General features: G+C 39.8%; 2 protein-coding genes across 6 annotated transcripts in view; both read left to right on the forward strand.

Moving 5' to 3' along the window:
* LOC133636338 (gastrula zinc finger protein XlCGF48.2-like) overlaps positions 1–25,420 on the forward strand; it is a 359,822-nt gene extending 334,402 nt beyond the window's left edge. For all 3 annotated transcript variants that reach the window (XM_062030295.1, XM_062030296.1, XM_062030297.1), the window contains exon 4: positions 23,648–25,420. In XM_062030295.1, coding sequence (XP_061886279.1) covers positions 23,648–24,339 — 692 coding nt within the window. In that variant the 3' untranslated portion in view covers positions 24,340–25,420. The remainder of the gene's footprint in view (positions 1–23,647) is intronic.
* On the forward strand, positions 625–19,961 carry LOC133636340 (gastrula zinc finger protein XlCGF57.1-like). Of its 3 annotated transcripts, none has more exons than XM_062030300.1 (2): positions 625–1,102; positions 17,127–19,961. In XM_062030300.1, exons 1-2 carry the CDS (start codon positions 979–981, stop codon positions 18,779–18,781), a joined length of 1,779 nt encoding a protein of 592 aa, XP_061886284.1. In that variant the 5' UTR covers positions 625–978; the 3' UTR covers positions 18,782–19,961. The 3 variants fall into 3 exon arrangements, with proteins under 3 accessions (XP_061886284.1, XP_061886287.1, XP_061886286.1); XM_062030303.1 differs by lacking the exon at positions 625–1,102 and adding an exon at positions 1,556–1,639; XM_062030302.1 differs by lacking the exon at positions 625–1,102 and adding an exon at positions 15,674–15,710.
* Positions 25,421–26,417: the final 997 nt, after the last annotated feature.

Genomic DNA, 26,417 nt, shown 5'->3' on the forward strand with positions numbered 1-26,417 from the left:
GAACGACCTACCTCTGAGTGTTAGACAGGCCTCCTCTCTTCCTGTTTTTAAATCTCTCTTAAAAACATACTTTTATTCCATGGCTTTTAACACTGAGTGATACCCACCCTGCAATGGCGCCCCATAATACACCTGCTGTGAACCTGTTTTTATGTTTTTATGTTTTTATATTTTATTTATTTATTTTTTATCGTGTTCTGTTTGTGTTGTGTTGTGTTTGCTCGGTTCTCGTATTATTTTTAACCTGCCCATTGTACAGCACTTTGGCTACCCCTGTGGTAAATTTTAAATGTGCTTTATAAATAAAGTTGATTTGATTTGATTTGATTTAAGGCAAGCCAACAGCCAGTTCTTATAAATAGTGGTCCATCTTTGTGGTTAGATAATACATTATGAGCATAAAACACTATAAAACATGTGTGGCAGATAAAAAGAGCAAAAATAAGTGCATAAAAACAATATTTTTTTCATTTTTTTCATATATACCTGATTAAAAGTCAAATACGTTCAATATATTTGGAAATATCATTTGTTGCATGTTTTTTGTGTGGGCACAATTAAAACATACATTTTGAACGGTTCGTTCATGACTTGCCCATCACTCTGACTCATTGGCCCCGCCCCTAAGTGACGCATGCGTGGAGGATATGCGCTTTGCAGCAAAGTCCTCCTTTACTCCACACACGCTTCTAAGCCTCGCTACTAACTACACTTTATTCATCCTCCGTGTCAGGATAAACTCCACTCGTCTCACTCAACTTTGGACATTATTAGGCCCGCTTAGCTTGCTACTTGTTTTAGCGCGCTAGTTAGCTTTGCATACTAGTTAGCTTAGCGCGCTAGTTAGCTAAGCATGCTAGTTAGCTAAGCATGCTAGTTAGCTTTGCTTGTTAGCTGCTAACAAAGAGACGCGGATTTGATCAACACATCGCTTAGTTAAGATCAAGTGTGAGTGTAAAATGTTGTGATTGTGTGAAAATGTGTGAAAGAACGATAGCAGAGTACAGAGAGGAACTTTCTCGGACAAAAGAAGAGAACAAGAGACTACGTCAACTACTGGACGCTGTTTTCAAGAAACCTCAAGTTGTGTTACACAGAACAGGTTTGTTTACTTCTTACTCTCACATGTTTACTAACTTTATATTGCATCATGAACATGAACATGACGTGTTAGATTAATTGTGATTAATAGGTGTAGTCAGACACATGATTGTTATTGTGTTATTAAAGGGCTACTGAAAGCCACTACTAGCGACCACGCAGTCTGATAGTTTATATATCAATGATGAAATCTTAACATTGCAACACATGCCAATACGGCCGGGTTAACTTATAAAGTGACATTTTAAATTTCCTGGGAAATATCCGGCTGACAACGTCTCTGTATGATGACGTTTGCGCGTGACGTCACGGAGTTTGCGGAAGTATTGGGACACCATTGTGTTCCAATATAAACAGCTCTGTTTTCATCGCACAATTCCACAGTATTCTGGACATCTGTGTTGGTGAATCTTTTGCAATTTGTTTAATAAACAATGAAGACAGCAAAGAAGAAAGCTGTAGGTGGGATCGGTGTATTAGCGGCTGGCTGCAGCAACACATCCAGGAGGACTTTGAGTTGGATAGCAGACGCGCTACTGTGAGTATGCAGCTTTCTTCCAAACATTTGATCGCTTGCTTGTCCGTGCGTGCCGCTATGTGCATGTCACGTACGTAACTTTGGGGAAATATATGTGAATATATATGTGAAGTGAACGGTACTTTGGGCCGTGGGATTGAGTGTGTTGTGCGGGTGTTTGAGTTGTATTGGCGGGTTATATGGACGGGAGGGGGGGGGGGGGGTGTTTGTTATGTGGCATATTAAATATAAGCCTGGTTGTGTTGTGGCTAATAGAGTATATATATGTCTTGTGTTTATTTACTGTTTTAGTCATTCACAGCTGAATATCAGGTCCCACCCGCCTCTCACAGCATCTTCCCTATCTGAATCGCTTCCACTGCCCTCTAGTCCTTCACTCTCACTTTCCTCATCCACAAATCTTTCATCCTGGCTCAAATTAATGGGGTAATCGTCGCTTTCTCGGTTCGAATCGCTCTCGCTGCTGGTGGCCACGATTGTAAAAAATGTGCAGATGTGAGGAGCTCTTCAACCTGTGACGTCACGCTACTTCCGGTAGAGGCAAGGCTTTTTTTTTATCAGCGACCAAAAGTTGCGAACTTTATCGTCAATGTTCTCTACTAAATCCTTTCATCAAAAATGTGGCAATATCGCAAAATGATCAAGTATGACACATAGAATGGATCTGCTATCCCCGTTTGAATAAGAAAATCTCATTTCAGTAGGCCTTTAATGTGATTATCAGACGGCAGTCATTTCGTCCATCCATCCATCTTATTCCACTTAGCCGAGGTCGGGTCGCGGGGGCAGCAGCCTAAGCAGGGAAGACCAGACTTCCCTCTCCCCAGCCACTTCGTCCAGCTCTTCCCGCTCCCCCCACACCTCCTCCCCCTTTTGTATCTGAAAAAAGGCACTTTCAGAAACATCCAAGAAAAAGGGCAGCGGAGGCGGAGGACAGGTCATGTTTGAGGTCACCTTACCTCTCTGAGCTGCTCCACCTCTATGCCCCCACCCGGTCCCTCAGGTCAGCTGATCAGCTGATCCTGGAGGTACCCAAATCCAAGCGCAAGCTCAGGGGGGACAGAGCTTTCTCTGTTGCGGGCCCCAAACTCTGGAATGATCTTCCACTCCATGTGAGACAGGCCCCTTCTTTGGCTATTTTTAAGACCCTTCTTAAAACCCATTTTTATTCACTGGCTTTTAACCCAGCATGAGACTTTAAACCGTTTTTAACTTTTAACTTTTTTTTTAACTGTTTTTAACTTTTAACTGCTTTTTATCTAACAAATTGTTCTTAGGGTAATTTTGTATTTGCTTTTATAATGTTTATTTTACTTCTGTTTTAAATTGTATTTTTTGGTCTGTCCTTTGCCTTTATTTCTTTGTGGTGTACAGCCCTTTGTTTTTCAACTGTGGTTGTTTTTAAAGGGCTTTATAAATAAAGTTGGTATGGTATGGTCAATGAAAGCCTTTTCAGCCTCTGTGGACCATTAGGGTTGCAGACCCCAAAGTGATATCGACTGAACCTTATAGCGATAGCTAGCCTACTGGTGAAAGCCACAAAGTATGCTTACACATATTGACACACATATAAGAAAAACACTAACCTTATGACGGATGCTTTTGCAATGGTAATTTGATCTTTCACAACACCTAGTGGCCACAATAGTTCATTAAGTCAAGCTCATGGCGCAGAAAGTTGAACGATGCGGACACGTTTGTTACTGCATACTTTCTGTCAGACTTCTGTTTTGGAGACTTTGTGTACGTATTAAGCAACTATAATTATTTGATATGCTTAAATGTGCTGTTTTAGCTTAGCTGTTGTGTAGCTGCTAGCTCCTACAGCAGGTGTGTCCAAAGTGCAGCCCATAGCTATGTTTTTAACCGACAACGGGGAGTGTTGAAAATGTGGTATTTGCGTGTCGGTCCAATCAGCCGCAGCTACGCCCTGTTTCGTCATTGGACCTAAGTCTTTGGCTTGGTAGGCGGGTACGAGCCTACCAAGCCAGGTGGTACGAGCATGGAGGAGCCTTTGTAGTGGTGTCGCAGCTTGGTGGTGGTGCCGTCAGGTAACACCAGGAAGGTTCCTTCTGCTGCTTTTTTCTCCCTGGACTCTGACTTCATATCTGGTGTTGTCCTTCAGACCTGGGCCAAGAAGCCACATAAACAGTGGCAAGAATGTGGGCGATAAGAGTGTATGTGCGTGGGCATGAACTTGCACCCAGTTTCAACTGGAACTCAGGACATATGATTAGTTGCACGGCCTATTCTAATCTATATTAAACATTTATTAATCACTTCATCCTTTATTATCTTAATTATATCCCAACTTAAAAATGAGTGACTTATTCTAGTCCATTTGTAAATAAATAGTTTTCCTAAATTATAGTCTCCTCACTTTAACCAGACAGAGCAAAGCAAACCGGCAACCATCATTATGAGGTTTGCAAATAGAAAATTCAAAATCAATCTTTTGCAACAAAGTAGGATGCTCAAGGGATCAAATGTTTATCTCAATGAACATTTAACCAAGAGCAATGCTGATATTGCTAAAAGAGCTCGGTACCTACGCAAAGAGGGAAAAATACAAGCAACATGGTCGTCCAACTGCAAAGTCTACATAAAGCTAAAGGGTGCACCTGAGCAGGCACAAGTGCTAATGGTCAGGAGCTTAAATGATTTGGATGAATTTGCATAGTGTGTGGTTTGCTGATCTATATGTTTTTTGTGTTTTTAGAGTTGACATCTATTCTGTAAATCCTTATTAACTTTAAATGTCTATCAAACTTCCCAAAAAAGGACTCAGAATTGCCCACTTGAACATCTGTAGTCTGAAAAACAAGGTAATTGAGTTGAGTAAAATAATGTTTGAAAATGATCTACATATAGTAGCAATTTCTGAAACTCATTTGGATGATTCAATTGACAATACTGAAATATTTATACAAGGTTACAATATAATTAGACTTGATAGAAACAAACACGGGGGAGGAGTAGCCTTTTATGTACAAGACCACATTCCAATAAAACAAAGAGGAGATCTGGACTTGACAGATGTAGAAGCAATCTGGATCCAGGTTCACTTGCCACATCTAAAGCCATTACTAATCTGCTGCTGCTATAGACCACCTTCCTCTGATGCAGCATATCTTGAAAAAATGTGTGCAATGCTTCAGAATGTTTCTGACACAGACAGAGAAATGTATTTCTTAGGAGACTTAAATATTGACTGGCTCTCAAAAAACTGCCCAATGAAAAGAAAGCTTAATGACACTGCCACTGTATGTAACCTAACTCAAATGATAAATCTACCAACCAGAATAAATATGAACAATTCAGGTGTATTGTCTTCAACTTGCATATATCATCTTTTTACTAATTCAGTAGATAAATGCTCTAAGGTTGTTTCTGTGCCAATTGGATTTAGTGATCATAACATGATTGCTATAGCAAGAAAAGTGAAAGTCCCCAAAGTTGGACCTACAATTATGTATAAGAGACTCTACAAACATTTCTGTGATAATGCCTTTATTGAAGACGTACATAACATACAGTGGGACAGTGTATTTGAGTCAAAGCATACTGAAGCAGCTCTGCATGAATTCATGAAGTCATTTTCTTCTGTCTGTGATAAGCATGCACCCATCAAGAAGCTCACCGTCAGATCTGTCAAAGCCCCTTGGCTTGACTCTGACCTGAGAAACTTGATGAAAGATAGAGATATACGGAAAAGAGTTGCAGTAGATTCAGGTAGCTCAGAGGACTGGCTAGCATATCGCTCTTTAAGAAACAAAGTCACCAAATTAAATAAACAGAAAAAAAGGGTGTACTACCAATCTAGAATTGAAGAAATTAAACATGATGGAAAACAACTTTGGAGTACTCTCAATCAAATCATGGGTAGAGATAAAATGGGAAAAACACCAGCATTTATTGAATCAGGTGAAGGCTTTATCACCAAGCCCAAAGAAATTGCTGATTACTTCAACAATTATTTCATAAGTAAAGTTGATACTATAAGAAATGGCATGCTGCCTGTAAATTGTATTCTATCTGAGTCACTTATTAAAAATGATATCATGCAGGACAAAAAATGTAAATTTGAATTCTCAGTCACTAATGTATTGGAAATTGAAAATCTATTGTCTGAGTTGAAATCTAACAAACCTTGTGGTCATGATAATCTAGATAGTTGACTTTTAAAATTGTCAGCTGGAATAATAGCCAGTCCGATATGTTATATTGTTAACTTAAGTTTTAAAGAAGGAATCTATCCTCAAATATGGAAGGTTGCTAGAGTAACTCCTCTACCAAAAAATAGGAAAGAAGCATTCACTGGATCGAATAGTAGGCCAATTAGCATTTTACCAGTATTAGGAAAATTAATGGAAACAATTATATTTAAGCAAATTCAAAATTATTTCTCTATAAATGACATTAATTCAGACTTTCAACATGCATATAAAACTGGCCATTCAACATGCACAGCTCTCACACAATTAACAGATGACTGGCTAAAACAAATTGACAGTAAATTATTAGTTGGCACAGTGCTATTAGATTTTAGTGCTGCTTTTGATATTATTGACCACAAACTACTACTTATAAAACTGTCTGCTTATGGTTTTAAACTCTCAGCGATTAACTGGATGAAAAGCTACCTAGTCAACAGACAGCAATGTGTCATGTTCAATGGAACCCTTTCAAATATTAAAACATTATATTGTGGTATTCCCCAGGGAAGTTGCCTGGGACCTTTATTATACTCAATATTTGTAAATGATATGTCATGTATTTTAAAGAATGGTTGCTGTGCAATTTACGCAGATGACACAACAATATATGCTTATGCTGATAATTGCACAGACCTGAGCAGTATACTACAAGACAAGGTTATGCAGATTTCTAAATGGGTTACAGAAAATAAGATGAAACTTAATATTTCCAAAACAAAAGGTCTTGTTATTTGCTCATAACATGCTCATAGAAAAGAACGCACATTGAATGTTTCTTGGAACGGAGTTCATATTGAACAAGTTAAAGAAGCCAGGTTGCTGGGAGTTACAATAGATGAAAGACTATCTTGGGCCACTCACATTAATAACATAGTAACAAAAATGAGCAGAAGCATCTCAATCATAAGAAGAAGTGCCTATTTTTTAACTAACACAACTACGAAACAAGTTATACAATCCCTTGTATTGTCACATATTGACTACTGCCCAGCAATCTGGTCTAATGCATCTAAACAAGAACTCAATAAAATCCAGCTTACCCAAAACAGAGCTGCCAGACTCGCTCTCCATTGCTCATTTAGGACCAGCGTTGAGATCATGCATAATGAATTGTCATGGATGAGAGTTGGTGAAAGAGTAGCGTGTAGTTTGATTCTATTTTTAAAAACAATCTATACATACCATAAACCTTCATATCTGTATTCTCAGCTGTTGCTTGCTAGTGAAAGTCACAACTATGGTACCAGGTTAGCCCTAAGAGGTGCTTTCACCCGTCTTAAACCCAAAAATGATGTTTTGAAAAAGACTGTAATGTATAGGGCAATCACTTACTGGAATCCACTTCCACAATATCTGGCATCAATAACCAGCAGAGTGGGTTTTAAGAATAGACTAAGAGGAGAAGTATTGCGGAAAGAGATTATTCTAGATTGTACCTAATGTCATGACTGTTTTTATTGACTATTTTATTGATTATGGGACAAGCAGTAGAAAATGGTGGATGGAACTTTTTTCGTCACTTACTGTTTGTCTTTGGTACACTAATGTATATATTTTAGGCCATTGGTTCTTTGTTTTATTTATTTTTTTTGCAAAAATATATATATATATATTTTTATATTGCTCTTTTTATCTTTGGTATGAACAATATTATGTAAACTCGAAGTTATTATTATTTTTTTGGTTCTTTGTTGTTGCTATTTTGGTATTACAACATTTTATTATTTGATCATGTTGTACTGCATTTTAATCTTTTGTTTTGTGATTGTGTGATGTTTTTTGCCTGGACCCCAGGAAGAATAGTCTCCACTGCGGTGTAGACTAATGGGGATCCTTAATAAACTTAATAAACTAACTAAACTAACAGTCATTAGGACAAAAGACCCTGCGAGGACTTTGCCCTTGAAAAGGGAAAGCCTGAAAAAGGACAGTATTAAGATGAATTCATCACATTTGCTTTGAGGCATTTTATTATTAATATATTCTGTTCTTGTTACTTGGGGCGGTATAGCTCGGTTGGTAGGGTGGCCGTGCCAGCAACTTGAGGGTTCCAGGTTCGATCCCAGCTTCTGCCATCCTAGTCACTGCCAATGTGTCCTTGGGCAAGACACTTTACCCACCTGCTCCCAGTGCCACCCACACTGCTTTAAATGTAACTTAGATATTGGGTTTTACTATGTAAAGCGCTTTGAGTCTCTAGAGAAAAGCGCTATATAAATATAATTCACTTCACATGATATCTTGTTGTTCTATTTTCTCATTTCAAGGGGAACTGCACTTTTTGGAATCATTCACAGTCCCTATGTAAGTTAAAGTTAAGGTCCCAACGGTAGTCACACACTAGGTGTGGTGAAATTATCCTCTGCATTTGACCCATCCCCAAGTTCACCCCCTGGGAGGTGAGGACAGCGGAGGCCGCGCTCGGGAATCATTCGGTGATTTAACCCCCAACCCTTGATGCTGAGTTCCAAGCAGGGAGGCAATGGGTCCCATTTTTATAGTCTTTGGTATGACTCGGCCAGGATTTGAACTCACAACTTTCCAGTGTCAGGGCAGACACTCTAACCACAAGGCCACTGAGCAGGTCGATGGATAATGCATCCTCAATAGAAAATAAACCTTAGCAAAAGTTAGCTAACAATTGAGTCATTGGTAGCCGCTCTATTCTGCCTATAAAGTGCTCTAAATAACATCCTAAAACCTTCAACATTTTAAATACACACTGTAAGTACCGTAATTTCCGGACTATAAGCCGCACCTGACTATAAGCCGCACCAGCTAAATTTAGGGGAAAATACAGATTGCTCCATATATAAGCCGCACCCTTGTATAAGCCGCAGGGTTTTGATGTGTAATTAGCGTAGTATATAGGGGTTCCTGCTACCACGGAGGGGATTGTCGGGACAGAGATGACTGTTTGGGAACGCAAAGCGTCCCATTTATTAACAATAAATCTTTCAATCATTCAATCAAAACTTTCACATCTTTGACATGGCGAACAGCATTCGTGCAGAGTACAAATAATACAACGCTGCAAAGTAATACAAAGTGCTCGCCTGTACGTTATCAAAATAACCAGCCTACCGGTATATGAAAAGTCAGTCTTTAATCATTGTGTCATCGTCTTCCTCCTGCGTACTAAAACCACCCAAATCCTCTTCGTCGGTGTCGGAGAAGAACAGGCCGTATATAAGCCGCACCCTTGTATAAGCCGCAGGGACCAGAACGAGGGGAAAAAGTAGCGGCTTATAGTCCGGAAATTACGGTATATATGTAATGTAGTAACATTCTTAATAACATGTCATATTTACATATCTTGCTCATTTTAAGCATACAATGTCTGCTCTCACTGGGATGCCGACTGATGGGATGTTCATATCTTCCCGTTTAGATGAAGAATTAATCCTCACAAAGGGTAAAAAAGGGTGGGTGCAAATGAGCGTATGTTTGTGTCTTTCTTGCCATCTCCAGGTCTAAGTTGGATGTCAAAGTTGACCAAGTTCTCTGTTTATGTCCACAACCTTCACCATATAAGTGAGAAGCATGATTTATAATCTAGAATTAGCTTTCACCATCTTAGAGGCGAGGAAGCAGCTCAGTATGTCAATATAGCAACATAAGCTAGTTGTGATTTGATTTGATTTTTATTAAGGATCCCCATTAGCTGGTTGCCTCAACAACCCACTAGTCTTCCTGGGGTCCACAATTCAATACAATTACAAGTAAAAACATATAATTATAACTACACAATACAGAAAAAAATAAAAAAATAAAAGCATCAATAAAAAAATAAGCAAACAATTTACAGACACAGAATAATAAATACCATATAAATATAACTACACAATATAAAACCAAACAAATCATCAACGAGCAAAGTAATTTAAAGACTCAGATAAAATATTACTCTCTTTTTAAAAACCTGTTTACTTTCAATGCTGGTGAGAATTCGAGGCAGGTTATTCCAGAGCGATAAAGATCTATAAATAAACGATTTCCGCAAAGCATTCTTCCTGGGACGAGGGAGTACAAAATGCCCCTCACTGGATGCCCTGGTATTATGATTATGTATAATGCTACTGTGAACTATTTGGGCCATGAGAAAAGCATGAGTTTTACTAGCGGTTACTGATTTGAGCAATATAAGAGTATTAGCTGACAACCTGTTCTGCACTGTTAGCTAGGAAAGAGAAGCATGCATTTGGTTCACATTGGTTCTTAGTGAACAACCAAGAACCAGCCTTGCTGCCCTATTCTGGACATTCTGGAGTTTACTGATCTCACCACTTGCAGCAGACGCCCAGACTGTAGAACAATAGTCAAGATGACACAAGACTAAACTCTTAACAATCTGACAAAGAAGAGGTGGATCAACAAAAGCAGCACATTTCCTGGAAATACCAACAGCCCTTCCCATCTTTGTAACTATATCACTGATATGATTTGACCAGGATAGAGTGCAGTCCAGCATCACTCCAAGGAGCTTGGCACTTCTGACCTGTTGAACTGTTGACATACCTAGCCTCAGATCCAACTTTGGGTCACAAGATAACCCTTGCCTAGTCCCCAATACAATACTTTTGGTTTTTGAGATGTTAAGGACAAGTGTGTTACATACTGTCCAGTCATGCACAGCTTTTAGTTCCTCACTCAATACTACATTAAGTACACTGCATGATGGTGCAGCATGATATAAGGTTGCATCATCAGCATAAAGAACCAACTTGACACGCCCGGTAGCCCAAGGTAAATCATTGGTGAATATAGAAAAAAGTAAAGGTCCTGGGTAACTTCCCTGTGGAACACCACAATCCAAACTTCTGCTATTAGACAAGCTGCCATTAAGATACACCTGTTGTGATCTTGAGGACAAATAACTCTGTATCCACATTAAAGCCGAAGTATTAAAACTATAACATTTAAGTTTGTCAATTAAAAGAGAGTGGTCAATCACGTCAAATGCAGCACTAAAATCTAACAGCACAGCTCCAACCAACATAGAATTATCTATAGCATTAAGCCAATCGTCCGTCATTTGTATAAGAGCAGTGGACGTAGAGTGGCCCGTTCTATATGCATGTTGACAATCAGTTGCTAGCCCATTTGATTGAAAGTAAGCTTGAATTTGTGCATACACACATTTCTCCAGTATTTTACATAAACCAGGTAGGATGCTTATTGGTCTAGAATTGCCCTCATTGAAAGCCAATTTGGTATCCTTATGTAGAGGAGTAACCTTAGCCACCTTCCATATCTTTGGACACAGGCCCACTTGTAAACATTTATTAAAAATATGACAAACAGGCACTGATATGATACCAGCAGTCATTTTCAGTAACTTACTATCCAGGTTGTCTACACCAGCTACTTTGTTGTCCGGAAGAGAGTGTAGTAACCTCTCAACCTCACTGACTTCAACCTGATGAAAATTGAATTCACAGTCCTTATTATCCATTATAATATTCCTAATGAGGTCAGCTGATTTGTTGTTATTGGATATATGCATACCATGCCTTAATTGAGATACCTTGTCAACATAATAGTTATTAAAATGATTGGCAATGTCACATGGCTTAGTGAGTACCAACACATTTGATTCCACAAAAGGTGTACAGACATGGTTCTTCCTACCCATGATTTCATTCAAAACATTCCATAAGTTTTTGCTATCATATCTCACATCATATAACCTCTATGTGTAATATTCCCTTTTTTTTCAGTTTGTTTAACTTTGTGACCTGGTTTCTTAAGGAACAGTACTTATGCCTGTCATCAATTAAACCTGAGTTGACGGAGGCTTTTTTAGCCATGTCTCTTTCTGTCATTAAACTCCTAAGTTCATTATCAATCCATGGGGCAGACTTACTTTTGACTGAAAACTTTTTCAAAGGGGCATGCTTGTCCACAACACTCATGTACATTAACATAAATAAGTCCAGTGCAGCCTCAGGGTCTTCCTCACTGCACACCTTGTTCCAATTTAAACAGGATATTTCATCAATAAAACATTCTTCATCAAATCTCTTATAAGACCTTGTAAAAATAATTTTCGCTTTAGGTTTAGGAACCCTTGTCCTTCTAGTGACTGCTATTATATTGTGGTCAGTAAAACCTACAGGAACCGAGACTGCTTTGGAGCATTGGTCCGGAACATTTGTATAAATATGATCAATGCATGTCGCTAAAATAATACCATCACTATTACTACCTATTCTCGTGGGAGGGGCAACAATTTGGGACAGATTGCAAGCATTTAAAATGGATAGTAACTTATTTTTGTTTGTACACCCGTGTCCCAGCCAGTCAACATTCATATCACCCAGTAAATAGATGTCTCTATTCTCATCTGATATCCTGTCAAACATCTCACATAACTCCTTCAGATACAGAGCATCAGCACTAGGAGGCCTATAGAAACAGCATACTAGAATTGGTTTCAAATACCTGCACACAAATAGCTTCAATGCTCTCCCTCATCAAATCATTACGCACTTTGATAGATAAATGATTCTGAACATAAATAGCCACCCCACCCCCAAACCTGTTCCTATCTTTCCTAAAAATTGAGAACCCCTCAATGGCTACAATTGAATCAGAAAAGGAATCATCAAGGTGGGTCTCAGAAATGGCAAAGATATTAATAAAATGATCTCTGATAATACACTCTACTTCCTGATGCTTATTACGCAGGCTGCATACATTCACGTGAGCTAACACCAGGCCCCTATGAAGGCCCAGCTTAGTGCAGGACATAACAGTTACTTCTGTGAGCAATGCGCCGCTAAAAGTAGGTCCTTAATGTTAGCCCTTATAATAACAATATCGCTAATACTTGGTTATTATTCAGGTCACAAAATGTAAATGGAGTATTGTTGGCACTTTTCGGATGGTTATTTGGAGGACTTTGTGGGTCTAATAGAGGAGCTCCCATTGACTCCAATGTTAGCTGATTTTTGCTCACGTTTGTTTACTAATTAGAATACATCAAAATTTAAAACACGTCTTTCATAAAGATTGTGAATGATAGGCGACATTTTTCAAAAAGTGCAGTTTCCTTTGAATTTGTCAGCTAAGTAAACAGTCCTTCAAATTAAAGATGACAAACAATTGAGGTTGTTTATAGATATTATCCACAATGAAGTTACAGTAAAACTAAGCACACAAGGGAAAGTACATTCATATACACATGAAGTACACATATGTGTATGAATCATGTTAACCACCAGAATATCGTCTCGTTCTCCTAAAGCCAATATCGAGTATCCTTTGGTGAGCTGACCGTATAGTCACACCCTTAGTTAAAAGCACACCATCCCCATGACAGGACACTTCCACGTGATGTAGAACAGGAGTACCACATTTTAAACATATACACTAAGGGTGTAACGGTACACAAAAATTTTGGTTCGGTACGTACCTCGGTTTAGAGGTCACGGTTCGGTTAATTTTTGGTACGGTAAGAAAACAACAAAATATACATTTTCTGGTTATTTATTTACCAAAATTTGTAAACAATGGCTTTATCCTTTTAACATTGCTTTAAAATAGCTCTGTGTGTGTGATGGATGTGAGCCACCACTAGGCTGATCAGTGCAACAGCAGGCAGTCATGAATGCTAAGCATAACAATAACATACATATACACACAGGGTCCATTGCCAGGGTTCATGTGGTCAACATATATCAATCAATCAATCAATGTTTATTTATATAGCCCTAAATCACAAGTGTCTCAAAGGGCTGCACAAGCCACAACAACATCCTCGGTTCAGAGCCCACAAAAGGGCAAGGAAAAACTCACAACCCAGTGGGAAGTCGATGTGAATGAGAGGACCGCAGATGTGGGTGACCCCCCCCCCCCCCCTAGGGGAGACCGGATGCAATGGACATCGAGTGGGTCTAGTATAATATTGTGAAAGTCCAGTCCATAGTGGATCTAACATAATAGTGAGAGTCCAGTCCATAGTGGGGCCAGCCGGAGACCATCCCGAGCGGAGACGGGTCAGCAGCGCAGAGATGTCCCCAACCGATGCACAGGCGATCGGTCCACCCCGGGTCCCGACTCTGGACAGATATATATATATATATATATATATATATATATATATATATATATATATATATATAAATACGTATATATATAAAATGAAAAACTAAATAAGATAAGGCTCGGACTTGGTTTCTTAAAGGCCTACTGAAAGCCACTACTAGCGACCACGCAGTCTGATAGTTTATCTATCAATGATGAAATCTTAACATTGCAACACATGCCAATACGGCCGGGTTAACTTATAAAGTGACATTTTACATTTCCCGGGAAACTTCCGCTTGAAAACGTCTATGTATGATGACGTGTGCGCGTGACGTCAATGGTTGAAGCGGAAGTATTGGGACACATTGTATCCCAATACAAACAGCTCTGTTTCCATCGCAAAATTCCACAGTATTCTGGACATCTGTGTTGGTGAATCTTTTGCAATTTGTTTAATGAACAATGAAGACTGCAAAGAAGAAAGTTGTAGGTGGGATCGGTGTATTAGCGGCCGGCTGCAGCAACACAACCAGGAGGACTTTGAGTTGGATAGCAGACGCGCTATCCGACGCTAGCTGCCGACCGCATCGATGATCAGGTGAAGTCCTTCGTCGCGCCGTCGATCGCTGGAACGCAGGTGAGCACGGGTGTTGATGAGCAGATGAGGGCTGGCGTAGGTGGAGCACTAATGTTTTTATCATAGCTCTGACAAGGTCCCGTAGCTAAGTTAGCTTCAATGGCGTCGTTAGCAACAGCATTGCTAGGCTTCGACAGGCGGCACAGCATTAACCGTGTAGTTACAGGTCCAGTTTTTGGTTCGGTGTCTCCTGATAGTAGTATTGTTGATCTTCTGTCTATCCTTACAGTCAGGGGCTTATTTCTTTTGTTTCTATCTGCATTTAAGCACGATGCTATCACGTTAGCTCCGTAGCTAAAGTGCTTCGCCGATGTATTGTCGTGGAGATAAAAGTCACTGTGAATGTCCATTTCGCGTTCTCGACTCTCATTTTCAAGAGGATATAGTATCCCAGGTGGTTTAAAATACAAATCCGTGATCCACAATAGAAAAAGGAGAAAGTGTGGAATCCAATGAACCCTTGTACCTAAGTTACGGTCAGAGCGAAAAAAGATACGTCCTGCACTGCACTCTAGTCCTTCACTCTCACGTACCTCATCCACAAATCTTTCATCCTGGCTCAAATGAATGGGGTAATCGTCGCTTTCTCGGTCCGAATCGCTCTCGCTGCTGGTGTAAACAATGGGGAAATGTGAGGAGCCTTTCAACCTGTGACGTCACGCTACTTCCGCTACAGGCAAGGCTTTTTTTATCAGCGACCAAAAGTTGTGAACTTTATAGTCAATGTTCTCTACTAAATCTTTTCAGCAAAAATATGGCAATATCGCGAAATGATCAAGTATGACACATAGAATGGATCTGCTATCCCCGTTTGAATAAAAAAAATTCATTTCAGTAGGCCTTTAACAAAACCTTTCTACATATAAAGTGCAACATTAAACTGCTTCAAGATGTTGCTCAGATTAAATAAAATGACAAAACTTTTCTTCTACATACAAAAAGTGCAACATTAAACAGTTTCAAGTAAATTCATCCTCAGATTAACTTTTCTTTTCCCCCCTCAGCCTTTAACCCTGGTGACTTTCACTCAATCTTCATGTTTTTTGCCAGAAAAATCAGTTTATCCACATTGTCTGCAGAAAGAGCAGACCTGCTTGCAGTTACAATGTCACCAGCTGGGGAAAATACCCTTTCGCTGGGCACGGAGGTAGCAGGTATGGCGAGGTAGTGCCTGGCTAACTTGGCAGTAAGTATATGGTAAATGGGTTATACTTGTATAGCGCTTTTCTAACTTTTTAAGGAACTCAAAGCGCTTTGACACTATTTCCACATTCACCCATTCACTCACACATTCACACACTGATGGCGGGAGCTGCCATGCAAGGCGCTTACCAGGACCCATCAGGAGCAAGGGTGAAGTGTCTTGCTCAAGGACACAACGGACGTGACTAGGATGGTAGAAGGTGGGGATTGAACCCCAGTAACCCTCAGATTGCTGTCACAGCCACTCTCCCAACTTCGCCACACCGTCCGTATAGGGGGATATATGGGCTCATTGTTCTTCCACCATAGAAGTGGCTCAAAATATAGTTTTTAATGCAATATGGTCTTAAAACTGCTGCTATAAAAACACCAACGGCATTCGTTATTGCTTTAGCCCTGCCTGACTCGCCGAGGAGAGGCTGCTTGAACGTGGTGGTAGCTGTGTTTGTTCGTCTTTCTCTTCATTGAAGCGATGTTATCCATTGTTGTATCGCACCGCGAAGCCGAAGCGTTCCCAAACAGGAGATCTTAACGAGGCAAGAGGGTCTTCCAGCTCTGGCTTTTACATCATTTAGTAACCCGGTTGCTGCTAGCATGCCGTGTGTTGTGCCTCGGTGTGCATTGATTACACAACGTGCGGTGCGCTACTTAATATGTTCCTGTGGAAACTCGTTCGGTACACCTCCGAACCAAACCGAACCCCCCCCACCGAAACGGTTCAATACAAATACACGTACCGTTACACCCTTAATACACATACATCTGAAGAATGTATATAATAAATACTGTATATTTGGTGGGCCAAACAAAATGACTCGGCGAACCAATGTTTGGTATGGGCGATATGACCTAAAATCTATATCCTAATAACAATATATGTCACTATATATCATTTGGTATATGATTGATAATAGAAGAATTTCAAAACTGGTTACAAAAGCTCCTAATTTGGCAGCTGACATATGCAGTAACATATTGTGTCATTTCTAATTGTATTATTTTGTCGAAACAATTATTATTAATGTACTTGTTTATTTACTGTTAATATCTGGTTACTTTCTTTGAGAAAATAATACTGGAAATGATGTAATATTTTACTGCATATTTCAGCAACTAAATTAGAAGCCTGTGTAGCCTGTTTTAAAATGGTTCTATTAGTAATTTTATATGAAATAATATATCGCAAAATCAATTTCAAACCATATCGTCTATCCATAGTAAAAAGTCCTGTCGTCCTGGTTTGTTTTTATTGTCCTGTGTATAATGTTGTAAAGAGCAGCGTGTTTGTGCGTCACTGAGATTTCAAGACAGTTCATACGATAACTTGTTTTTCCTAAGTGCATGTAAAAGTACTGAATGCATTGTGTGACTGAGCAAAGATGGTGTGCTTGTCTTGCAGACGTCTGTGAAGATTATCTTCACCCTAAGCAACAGCAGTGGAGCTTCAGGATGCGGACGGAGGAGCCACAGCCCTCCCACATTAAGAAGGAAGAGGAATACCCACTCACCCCCCATTTTAAAAAGGAAGATGAGGACCCGCTGACACCCCATTTTAAAGAGGAAGAGGAGGACCCACTGACACCCCATTTTAAAGAGGAAGCGATAGATCCACTGAGCCCTCACATTAAGGAGGAAGAGGTGGATCCACTGACGCCTCACCTTAAGGACAAAGAGGAGGACCCACTGACCCCTCACATTAAGGAGGAAGAGGTGGATCCACTGACCCCTCACATTAAAGAGGAAGAGGTGGATCCACTGACCCCTCACGTTAAGGAGGAAGAGGAGGACCCACTGAGCCCTCACATTAAAGAGGAAGAGGAGGAACACAGCATCAGTCAGCATGTTGAAGGAGTGGAGGAGGTTGATGTCACCAAGATGCCAGTGACTGGTGTCCCTGTGAAGAGTGAAGGTGATGAGGTCAAAGGTGAGAGTGAGGAGAAGAGAAGCAGCAGCTCAACACAACACATGACAACAGAAGCTGATGGAGACCACTGTGGAGGATCACAAGCAGACAAGATCTTAGCTCCACTATCAGATAGTGAGGACACAACGTCACACTCTCCTGACACTGATGATGAACACTCTAAACATGATAAGACATGTCACACTGACAACACTCACTTCACATGTTCTCTCTGTCACAAAACCTTTAAAAGCCATTGGTATCTGAAAAGACACATGAGAACACACACTGGAGAAAAACCTTTTATCTGTTCAATCTGTGGTAAAGGTTTTTTAGAAAGTCACACATTGAAAGTACACTTGAGAACACACACTGGTGAAAAACCTTTTTCCTGTGTAACCTGTGGTAAAGGTTTTACACAAAGTCACAAATTGAAAGTACACATGACAACACACACTGGTGAAACACCTTTTTCCTGTTTAACCTGTGGTAAAGGATTTACACAAAGTCAATGTTTGAAAGAACACATGAGAACACACACAGGTGAAAAACCTTTTTCTTGTTCAATCTGTGGCTTATCTTTTTCAAGGAAGGAACATTTGAAAGTACACATGAGAGCACACACTGGTGAAACACCCTTTTCCTGTTTAACCTGTGGTAAAGGTTTTACACAAAGTCAATATTTGAAAGTACACATGAGAATACACACAGGTGAAAAACCTTTTTCCTGTTCAACCTGTGGTAAAGGTTTTACACAAAGTCAACATTTGAAAGCACACATGAGAACACACACTGGTGAAAAACCATTTTCCTGTTCAAACTGTGGTAAAGGTTTTACACAAAGTAAATATTTGAAAGTACACATGAGAACACACACTGGTGAAAAACCTTTTTCCTGTTCAACCTGTGGTAAAGGTTTTACAGACAGTCGATATTTGAAAGTACACATGAGCATACACACTGAAGAAAAGCCTTTTATCTGTTCATTCTGTGATAAAGGTTTTGTACAAAGTAACAATTTGAAAGTACACATGAGAACACACACTGGTGAAAAACCTTTTTTCTGTTCAACCTGCGGTAAAGGTTTTACAGAAAGTCAGAATTTGAAAAGACACACTAGAACACACACTGGTGAAAAATCACTTTCCTAATCAATCTGCAACAGAAGCTTTTGTGAACGATCAAAACTTGTAGCACACATGAGAAGACACCCAGGAGAGAAAGTGTTGAGTTGCAGTGTGTGTGGTGAAAGATTGTCTTCTAAGTAGCAGTGTAAGAAACACAAGTGTGCTGGTGAGAACAGCAGCAGCAAATGAAGATGCAGGATTTGAAATAAACTGTCAAGACTTTAATGTTGACTTTCTAACAACATCAGCACATATAACATGTGCGACATTGTTGTTTGTGTAACTATCGTGTTAACATGCTTCTACATTTTTAAATTAGATATTTTATATTAGTGCGTATTTCAGTCAAGTACATGCATTAAAGGCCTACTGAAATGAAATTTTCTTATTTAAACGGGAATAGCAGATCCATTCTATGTGTCATACTTGATCATTTTGCGATATTGCCATATTTTTGCTGAAAGATTTAGTAGAGAACATCGACGATAAAGTTCGCAACTTTTGCTCGCTGATAAAAAAAGCCTTGCCTGTACCGGAAGTAGCGTGACGTCACAGGTTGAAAGGCTCCTCACATTTCCCCATTGTTTACACCAGCAGCGAGAGCGATACGGACCGAGAAAGCGACGATTACCCCATTAATTTGAGCGAGGATGAAAGATTTGTGGATGAGGAACGTTAGAGTGAAGGACTAGAGTGCAGTGCAGGACGTATCTTTTTTCGCTCTGACCGTAGGCTCATTGGATTCCACACACTCCTTTTTCTATTGTGGATCACGGATTTGTATTTTAAACCACCTCGGATACTATATCCTCTTGAAAATTAGATATGAGAAAGCAAAATGGACATTCACAGTGACTTTTATCTCCACGACAATACATCGGCGGAGCACTTTAGCTACGGAGCTAACGTGATAGCATCATGCTTAACTGCATATAGAAACAGACGAAATAAGCCCCTGACTGGAAGGATAGACAGAAGATCAACAATACTACCAAACACTGGACCTGTAACCACACGGTTAATACTGTACTGCCTGGCGAAGCCTAGCAATGCTGTTGCTAACGACGCCATTGAAGCTAACTTAGCTACGGGACCTGGACAGAGCTATGCTAAAAACATTAGCTATCCACCTATGCCAGCCCTCATCTGCTCATCAACACCCGTGCTCACCTGCGTTCCAGCGATCGACGGCGCAACGAAGGACTTCACCCGATCATCGATGCGGTCGGCGGCTAGCGTCGGATAGCGCGTCTGCTATCCAACTCAAAGTCTCCCTGGTTGTGTTGCTGCAGCCAGCCGCTAATACACCGATCCCACCTACAGCTTTCTTCTTTGCAGTCTTCATTGTTCATTAAACAAATTGCAAAAGATTCACCAACACAGATGTCCAAAATACTGTGGAATTTTGCGATGAAAACAGAGCTTTTTGTATTGGATTCAATGGTGTCCGAATACTTCCACTTCAACCATTGACGTCACGCGCATACGTCAGCATACATAGACGTTTTCAACCGGAAGTTTCTTGGGAAATTTAAAATGTCACTTTATAAGTTAACCCGGCCGTATTGGCATGTGTTGCAATGTTAAGATTTCATCATTGATATATAAACTATCAGACTGCGTGGTCGTAGTAGTGGCTTTCAGTAGGCCTTTAATATGCAACATTGTGTACTTTTATTAAACATTGAACAGAACAATTTGACTGAAAAGGTGAGAGTAAACAGTACAAGACATCTTTTACATACAATAAACATTTTGTGTGTAAATATATTCACCGTACAATATTAGACTTATTCATAATTGTGTTTTTTATAGGTGTTAGAAATATTGAAGTGTGACATATTTGTATTTCTAATTACCGTATTAATGATCCCATAGATTAGCACCTTTATATGACATACATATGTACTGGTTCACATCTGAAACATCTTCTGGACCACTTCAGGAAGCATATTATTATTTACTTTATACATCATTTGAACACTTGTCTTTTATACAATTTTAAAATGTGTGACTTTATGAACTATTTGTTGGGTCTCTATTGTCACGATCGGGGCAAGATGCAAAGGACAAATCCGGACAGGACTTGCAGGTAACAACTTGATTTAATTATAACACAACACAAAACAGGTACAAAGCGACTGGCTGAGGTGCCAAGCGCACCGGAAGCTAAGGCTAACACTTAGCACAGACTGTGACGAGTAGCAGGGGCTAGGAGACAAGAACAAACGTACGTGGCAGACGCGTGATGCAAATACAAAGAAGCCAGACAGACTTAAATTGGAGCGTCAGATTGGCACAGTGGTGAAAGCCAGCTTTTTTTATTTACGTCAGCTGGCCAAGGTTAAAAACCTTCTTTCTAGGCAACAGTTTGAGACAGTAATCCATGTCTTTATCACATCTGGGCTGGATTACTGTAACGCTTTGTATTTTGGAATTAGTCAGTCCTCCCTCTCACATCTGCAGCTGCTCCAAAATGCACCTGCAGACTTTTAACTAACACAAGAAAAAGAGAGCACATTACTCCTGGTTTAGCCTCCCTCCACTGTGTCTTTTACAGTCCATTTTAAAAGGATCTTACTCGTTTTAAATCCTTACATGGTCTTGCCCCAACTTACCTCTCTGAGCTGCTCCACCTCTATGCCCCCACCCGCTCCCTCAGGTCAGCTGATCAGCTGATCCTGGAGGTACCCAAATCCAAGTGCAAGCTCAGGGGGGACAGAGCCTTCTCGGTTGCGGGCCCCAAACTCTGGAAGCATCTCCCTCTCCATGTGAGACAGGCCCCTTCTTTGGCTACTTTTAAGAACCTTCTTAAAACCCATTTTTATTCACTGGCTTTTAACACAGCATGAGACTTTAAACTGTTTTTAGCTTTTAACTTTTTTAACTTTTTAATTTCTTTTTATCTAACAAATTGTTCTTAGAATAATTTGTATTTGCTTTTTCAATGTGTATTTTACTTCTGTTTTATTTTTTAGTCCTTGCTTTGCCATTTATTTGTGGTGTACAGCCCTTTGTTCTTCAACTGTGCTTCTTTTTAATGGGGCTTTATAAATAAAGTTGGTATGGTATATACAAACCCCGTTTCCATATGAGTTGGGAAATTGTGTTAGATGTAAATATAAACGGAATACAATGATTTGCAAATCCTTTTCAACCCATATTTAGTTGAATGTGCTACAAAGACAACATATTTGATGTTCAAACTCATAAACTTTATTTATTTTTTTGCAAATAATAATTAACTTAGAATTTCATGGCTGCAACACGTGACAAAGTAGTTGGAAAAGGGCATGTTCACCACTGTGTTACATGGCCTTTCCTTTTAACAACACTCAGTAAAGGTTTGGGAACTGAGGAGACACATTTTTGAAGCTTCTCAGGTGGAATTCTTTCCCATTCTTGCTTGATGTACAGCTTAAGTTGTTCAACAGTCCGGGGGTCTCCCTTGTGCTATTTTAGGCTTCACACATTTTCAATGGGAGACAGGTCTGGACTACAGGCAGGCCAGTCTAGTACCCGCACTCTTTTACTATGAAGCCACGTTGATGTAACACTTGGCATTGTCTTGCTGAAATAAGCAGGGGCGTCCATGGTAACGTTGCTTGGATGGCAACATAGTTGCTCCAAAAGCTGTATGTACCTTTCAGCACTAATGGTGACTTCACAGACGTGTAAGTTACCCATGTCTTGGGCACTAATACACCCCCATACCATCACACATGCTGCCTTTTACACTTTGCGCCTAGAACAATCCGGATGGTTCTTTTCCTTTTTGGTCCGGAGGACACGACGTCCACGGTTTCCAAAAACAATTTGAAATGTGGACTCGTCAGACCACAGAACACTTTTCCACTTTGTATCAGTCCATCTTAGATGAGCTCAGGCCCAGCAAAGCCGACGGCGTTTCTGGGTGTTGTTGATAAACGGTTTTCGCCTCGCATAGGAGAGTTTTAACTTGCACTTACAGATGTAACGACCAACTGTAGTTACTGACAGTGGGTTTCTGAAGTGTTCCTGAGCCCATGTGGTGATATCCTTTACACACTGGTGTCGCTTGTTGATGCAGTACAGCCTGAGGGATGGAAGGTCACGGGCTTAGCTGCTTACGTGCAGTGATTTCTCCACATTCTCTGAACCCTTTGATGATATTACGGAGCGTAGATGGTGAAATCCCTAAATTCCTTGCAATAGCTGCTTGAGAAAGGTTTTTCTTAAACTGTTCAACAATTTGCTCATGCATTTGTTGACAAAGTGGTGACCCTCGCCCCATCCTTGTTTGTGAATGTCTGAGCATTTCATGGAATCTACTTTTATACCCAATCATGGCACCCACCTGTTCCCAATTTGCCTGTTCACCTGTGGGATGTTCCAAATAAGTGTTTGATGAGCATTCCTCAACTTTATCAGTATTTATTGCCACCTTTCCCAACTTCTTTGTCACGTGTTGTTGGCATCAAATTCTAAAGTTAATGATTATTTGCAAAAAAAAAAAAGTTTATTAGTTTGAACATCAAATATGTTGTCTTTGTAGCATATTCAACTGAATATGGCTTGAAAAGGATTTGCAAATCATTGTATTCTGTTTATATTTACATCTAACACCATTTCCCAACTCATATGGAAACAGGGTTTGTACATCAGTAACTGACATTAAAATCACAGGGGGCGCTGGAGCCTATCCCAGCTGCACTCAGGCAGCAGGGAATTTATTGCAATTTAGATTTTAGGCCATATAAGTGGTCTTATTTTCCTGTGAATAATGTTGTAAAGAGCAGTGTGTTTGTTTTCAGGCCAATTCATATACTAACTTGTTTTTTTAAGTTCATGTGAACTTACTGACTGAATCTGGACATTTCTCAAGCATGTTTGTCATTTTGTGTCCTGCAGACATCTGTGAAGAACAACTTCTGCCTGAAAAACAGGAGAGTAGCTTCAGGATGTTGAAGGAGGATCCACCAAAGAGGAAGACCAGACACCACGGACCCTCTGGCGTCTTCTTTTCCTCTTTGACACAGACCCTTCCCTGTAAAAAGGAAGAGGAAGATTCACTGACGCCCCACATTAAAAAGGAAGAGGAGGGACACCGCATCAGTCAGCCTAAATGGTTGGAGGAGTTCCCAGTGACTGGTGTCCCTGTGAAGAGTGAAGGTGATGAGGTCAAAGGTGAGAGTGAGGAGAAGAGAAGCAGCAGCTCAACACAACACATGACAACAGAAGCTGATGGAGACCACTGTGGAGGATCACAAGCAGACAAGATCTTAGCTCCACTATCAGATAGTGAGGACACAACGTCACACTCTCCTGACACTGATGATGAACACTCTAAACATGATGCAACATGTCACACTGACAACACTCACTTCACATGTTCTCTCTGTCACACAACCTTTATATCTCCTAGTAAATTGAAAAGACACATGAGAACACACACTGGAGAAAAACCTTTTTTATGTTCAATCTGCGGTAAAGATTTTACTCATAGGCACCATTTGAAAATACACATGAGAATACACACTGGAGAAAACCCTTTTTCCTGCTCAGAATGTAGTAAAAGTTTTGTAAGAAATCAAAATTTATAAGCACACATGAGAACACACTCTGGAGGAAAACCTTTTTCATGTTCAATCTGCGGTAAAGATTTTACTTATAGGCCACATTTGAAAAGACACATGAGAACACACACTGGGGAAAAACCTTTTATCTGTTCAATCTGTAGTAAAGGTTTTGTTGAAAGTCACAAATTGAAAGTACACATGAGAACACACACTGGTGAAACACCTTTTTCCCGTTCAACCTGTGGTAAAAGTTTTACACAAAGTCAATATTTGAAAGTACACATGAGAACACACACTGGTGAAAAACCGTTTTCTTGTTCAACCTGGGTAAAAGTTTTACACAAAGTCAATATTTGAAAGTACACATGAGAACACACACTGGTGAAAAACCGTTTTCCTGTTCAACCTGGGTAAAAGTTTTACACAAAGTCAATATTTGAAAGTACACATGACAACACACACTGGTGAAAAAACGTTTTCCTGTTCAATCTGTGGTAAAGGTTTTACACAAAGTCGACATTTGAAAACACACATGAGAACACACACTGGAGAAAAACCTTTTTCCTGTTCAACCTGTGGTAAAGGTTTTACACAAAGTCAGAGTTTGAAAGTACACATGAGAACACACACTGGTGAAAAACCATTTTCCAGTTCAACCTGTGGTAAAGGTTTTACACACAGTCAGAGTTTGAAAGTACATGTGAGAATACACACTGAAGAAAAGCCTTTTATTTGTTCAATCTGTGATAAAGGTTTTGTACAAAGTAACAATTTGAAAGTACACATGAGAACACACACTGGTGAAAAACATTTTTCCTGTTCAACCTGTGGTAAAGGTTTTATACAAAGTCAATATTTGAAAGCACACAAGAAAACACACAGTGGTGAAAAATCACATTCCTGTTCAATCTGCAACAGACGCTTTTGTGAACGATCAAAACTTGTAGCGCACATGAGAAGACACCCAGGAGAGAAAGTGTTGAGTTGCAGTGTGTGTGGTGAAAGATTGTCTTCTAAGTAGCAGTGTAAGAAACACAAGTGTGCTGGTGAGAACAGCAGCAGCAAATGAAGATGCAGGATTTGAAATAAACTGTCTAAACTTTAACTTTGACTTTCTAACAACACCAGCACATATAACATGTGTGACATCATTGTTGTGTGTGTAACTATCGTGTTAACATGCTTCTACATTTATAGATTACATATTTTATATTAGTGTTTTTTTCAGTTAAGTACATGCATTAATATTCAACATTGTGTACTTTTATTAAACATTGAACAGAACAATTTGACTGAAAAGGTGAGAGTAAACAGTACAAGACATCTTTTACATACAATAAACATTTGATGTGTATATATATTCACCGTACAATATTAGACTTATTCATAATGGTGTTTTTTTATAGGTGTTAGAAATATTGAAGTGTGACATTTGTATTTCTAATTATTAATGATCCCATAGATTAGCACCTTTATATGACATACATATGTACTGGTTCACATCTGAAACATCTTCTGGACCACTTCAGGAAGCATATTATTATTTACTGTATGCATCATTTGAACACTTGTCTTTTATACAATTTTAAAAAGTGTGACTTTATTTGTTGGGTCTCTATTGTCACGATCGGGGCACATGATGATGCGGGGTATTGTTCTCCCAAGATGCAAAGGACGAATCCGGACAGGACTTGCAGGTAACAACTTGATTTAATTATAACACAACACAAAACAGAAAACAAAGCGACTGGATGAAGTGCCGAGCGCACCGGAAGCTAAGGCTAAACAACTTGCACTGAGCCTAGTCTATAAAACTCGCTACACCTCCCTGATACCGAAGTACATGTCAAACTACTTCCTTAACGTAATTGACCGCCATAACCACAACACCAGGGGGTGCTCCACTAACCACGTTAAACCCAGATTGCGAACTAACAAAGGTCTTAACTCATTCTCTTTCTATGCCACATCAATGTGGAATGCGCTCCCAACAGGTATAAAAGAAAGGGCATCTCTATCCTCCTTCAAAACCGCAATAAAAGTTCACCTCCAGGAAGCTACAACCCTAAACTAACACCCTCCCCGGATTGCTAATAATCAAA

Source organism: Entelurus aequoreus, linkage group LG20 (genome assembly GCF_033978785.1).
Source record: "Entelurus aequoreus isolate RoL-2023_Sb linkage group LG20, RoL_Eaeq_v1.1, whole genome shotgun sequence".
NCBI classification, from domain to species: domain Eukaryota; kingdom Metazoa; phylum Chordata; class Actinopteri; order Syngnathiformes; family Syngnathidae; genus Entelurus; species Entelurus aequoreus.

What these genes read in the sequence shown, in the direction of transcription:
- LOC133636340 (XM_062030300.1), top strand. Translation starts at nt 979, where the DNA reads ATGTGTGAAAGAACGATAGCAGAGTACAGAGAGGAACTTTCTCGGACA. An exon ending in AGTTGTGTTACACAGAACAG is followed by an intron (nt 1,103 to 17,126) that starts GTTTGTTTACTT and finishes CTTGTCTTGCAG; the next exon opens with ACGTCTGTGAAGATTATCTT.